The 2,282-nt window shown below is 55.5% G+C and overlaps 1 protein-coding gene across 1 annotated transcript; it reads left to right on the top strand.

Moving 5' to 3' along the window:
• The first annotated feature begins 258 nt into the window (after positions 1–258).
• LOC142076182 (olfactory receptor 14A16-like) lies at positions 259–1,194 on the top strand. Its single transcript, XM_075138561.1, has one exon. It carries the CDS (start codon positions 259–261, stop codon positions 1,192–1,194), a length of 936 nt encoding a protein of 311 aa, XP_074994662.1.
• The last annotated feature ends 1,088 nt before the right edge of the window (positions 1,195–2,282 follow it).

Below are 2,282 nucleotides of genomic sequence, written 5' to 3'. Positions count from 1 at the left end.
CTTGGGAACATCGGAGCTGTCACAAACCAGCTCCCAGGTACCCACTGCAGCAGAGAAAAGCTGGCTCCTTGGCCGTGGACAGAGGTCCTGCTCCTCAGAGCACACTCAGTCGGCACAAAGCAGAGAAGGAAATGCATTTCAATTTTAGGGGGGGTGGATTTCTATGAAAAATGGAGTGGCTTTGCTTGGAGAAGTCTGTCATACTTTTTCCTTGTCTTTTCCAGTTTTGAACAGTACCTCTATGCCAAGAAATAGCAAATGTCCAACGGCAGCTCCATCACCCAGTTCCTCCTCCTGGCCTTCGCAGACACGCGGGAGCTGCAGCTCTTGCACTTCTGGCTCTTCCTGGGCATCTACCTGGCTGCCCTCCTGGGCAACGGCCTCATCATCACCGCCATAGCCTGCGACCACCGCCTCCACACCCCCATGTACTTCTTCCTCCTCAACCTCTCCCTCCTCGACCTGGGCTCCATCTCCACCACTGTTCCCAAAGCCATGGCCAATTCCCTCTGGGACACCAGGGCCATCTCCTACGCAGGATGTGCTGCACAGGTCTTCTTCTTTCTCTTCTCGATTATAGGGGAGTATTTTCTTCTCACTGTCATGGCCTACGACCGCTACGTTGCCATCTGCAACCCCCTGCACTACGGGACCCTCCTGGGCAGCAGAGCTTGTGTCCACATGGCAGCAGCTGCCTGGGCCAGTGGGTTTCTCTATGCTCTCCTGCACACGGCCAATACATTGTCACTACCCCTCTGCCACGGCAATGCTGTGGACCAGTTCTTCTGTGAAATCCCCCAGATCCTCAAGCTCTCCTGCTCACACTCCTACCTCAGGGAGGTTGGGCTTCTTTTGGTTAGTGCATGTTTACTATTTGGGTGTTTTGTTTTCATTGTGGTGTCCTACGTGCAGATCTTCAGGGCCGTGCTGAGGATCCCCTCTGAGCAGGGACAGCACAAAGCCTTTTCCACGTGCCTCCCTCACCTGGCCGTGGTCTCTCTCTTTGTCAGCACTGGCATGTTTGCCTACCTGAAGCCCCCCTCCATCTCCTCCTCATTTTCAGACCTAGTGATGGCAGTGCTGTACGCAGTGGTGCCTCCAGCAGTGAACCCCCTCATCTACAGCATGAGGAACCAGGAGCTCAAGGAGGCCCTAAGGAAACTGGCCCAGTGGACGCTGTTTCGCCGACAATAACCTGCCTCCCCTTCTCTGCACATTCCCCAGAGTTTATCTTAGGCCACGAGTCTGCTTTTTTCTCTTGTGATAATCCTGCTTATATAGAATTTTCTGGGTTCATACTACTTGTCTTGCGGCTTGATCCTGTTGTGTCTGACTCTTGCCCAACACTGTGTCAGATGTGGCCTGCCCAATAGCAGCTCTTCAATAAAAGAGGATCTCCCAGGTGCAGTGCCTGAAGGCTGGGCTCTTCCTCCAAAGTTGCTTCCAAGAATATTTCCAAGGAATTGGTCTTTTGAAAAATCTGTTCCCCTTGTGGTCAATGTTTTGGGAGTTAAGCTCATGGTACCTCTGGGTTCCACTGGACCAAATGGTCTGGATTTAAGAGCTCTCCTCTTGGTGTCCAATGGCAGGGGAGATGGTCCATGAGCTCCCATTATCTTATCATGTTCCTTTATGGATGACAAGACTGATGGCACATACCAGAGTCTCTGGAAATGACTTTGGAGGGGTGAGGAGAGGAGAGGATGGGGACTCACCCCGTGCCCTGGGGTTGCAATGAATGGAGACTCAGAAGGTGAAACACCCTCCAAGGTGAAGTCCCCCAAAAGGAAAGCACCAAATCTACGTATTGATGAACAAGGACTCTGCAGTGCCATGGGAGTGAGTGGGGACCCAGCAGGCAGAGGGAGGGGAGACTGGAGAGATGCAGGAGCTGCCGGAGGAGGCCCAGGGCCAGGACTGTCGTGCTGTCGTGGGGAGTGGGGCTGGTGGGAGCAGAGGAGGGGGCAAATTCAGTCAGGGTTGGGCACCACCTGCAATATGAATTCAGGAGAGGCAGCGAGTGAGTAGCCTCCATTTCCTCGTGGCCTTGGGGCCAGCACCATCCCTGGGGCTGATGGGGAGGCTGAGCTCCCTGTGTGCCCCCCAGCAGCTGCTGTGCCCCTCAGAGGGGCTGGGGCCGTGGGGTGAGTGCCCAGAGCTCTGCAGCACCCTGCGGTGGGCACTGCCGTGGGACCAGCCCAGGCTGGGCTTGCTCTGCTGGGCTGGGGTGGTGGGAAGAGCTGGGGAGGGGCTGGGCTGGGCTGGGAAGTGCCCGGGAGAGG

The sequence above is a fragment of the Calonectris borealis genome, unplaced genomic scaffold (genome assembly GCF_964195595.1).
Source record: "Calonectris borealis unplaced genomic scaffold, bCalBor7.hap1.2 HAP1_SCAFFOLD_35, whole genome shotgun sequence".
Lineage (NCBI taxonomy): Eukaryota > Metazoa > Chordata > Aves > Procellariiformes > Procellariidae > Calonectris > Calonectris borealis.
This window is presented reverse-complemented; position numbering and strand designations above follow the sequence as displayed.

Bases quoted from the DNA above. Each gene is read 5' to 3' on its own strand.
- LOC142076182 (XM_075138561.1), top strand. From the start codon at position 259: ATGTCCAACGGCAGCTCCATCACCCAGTTCCTCCTCCTGGCCTTCGCA.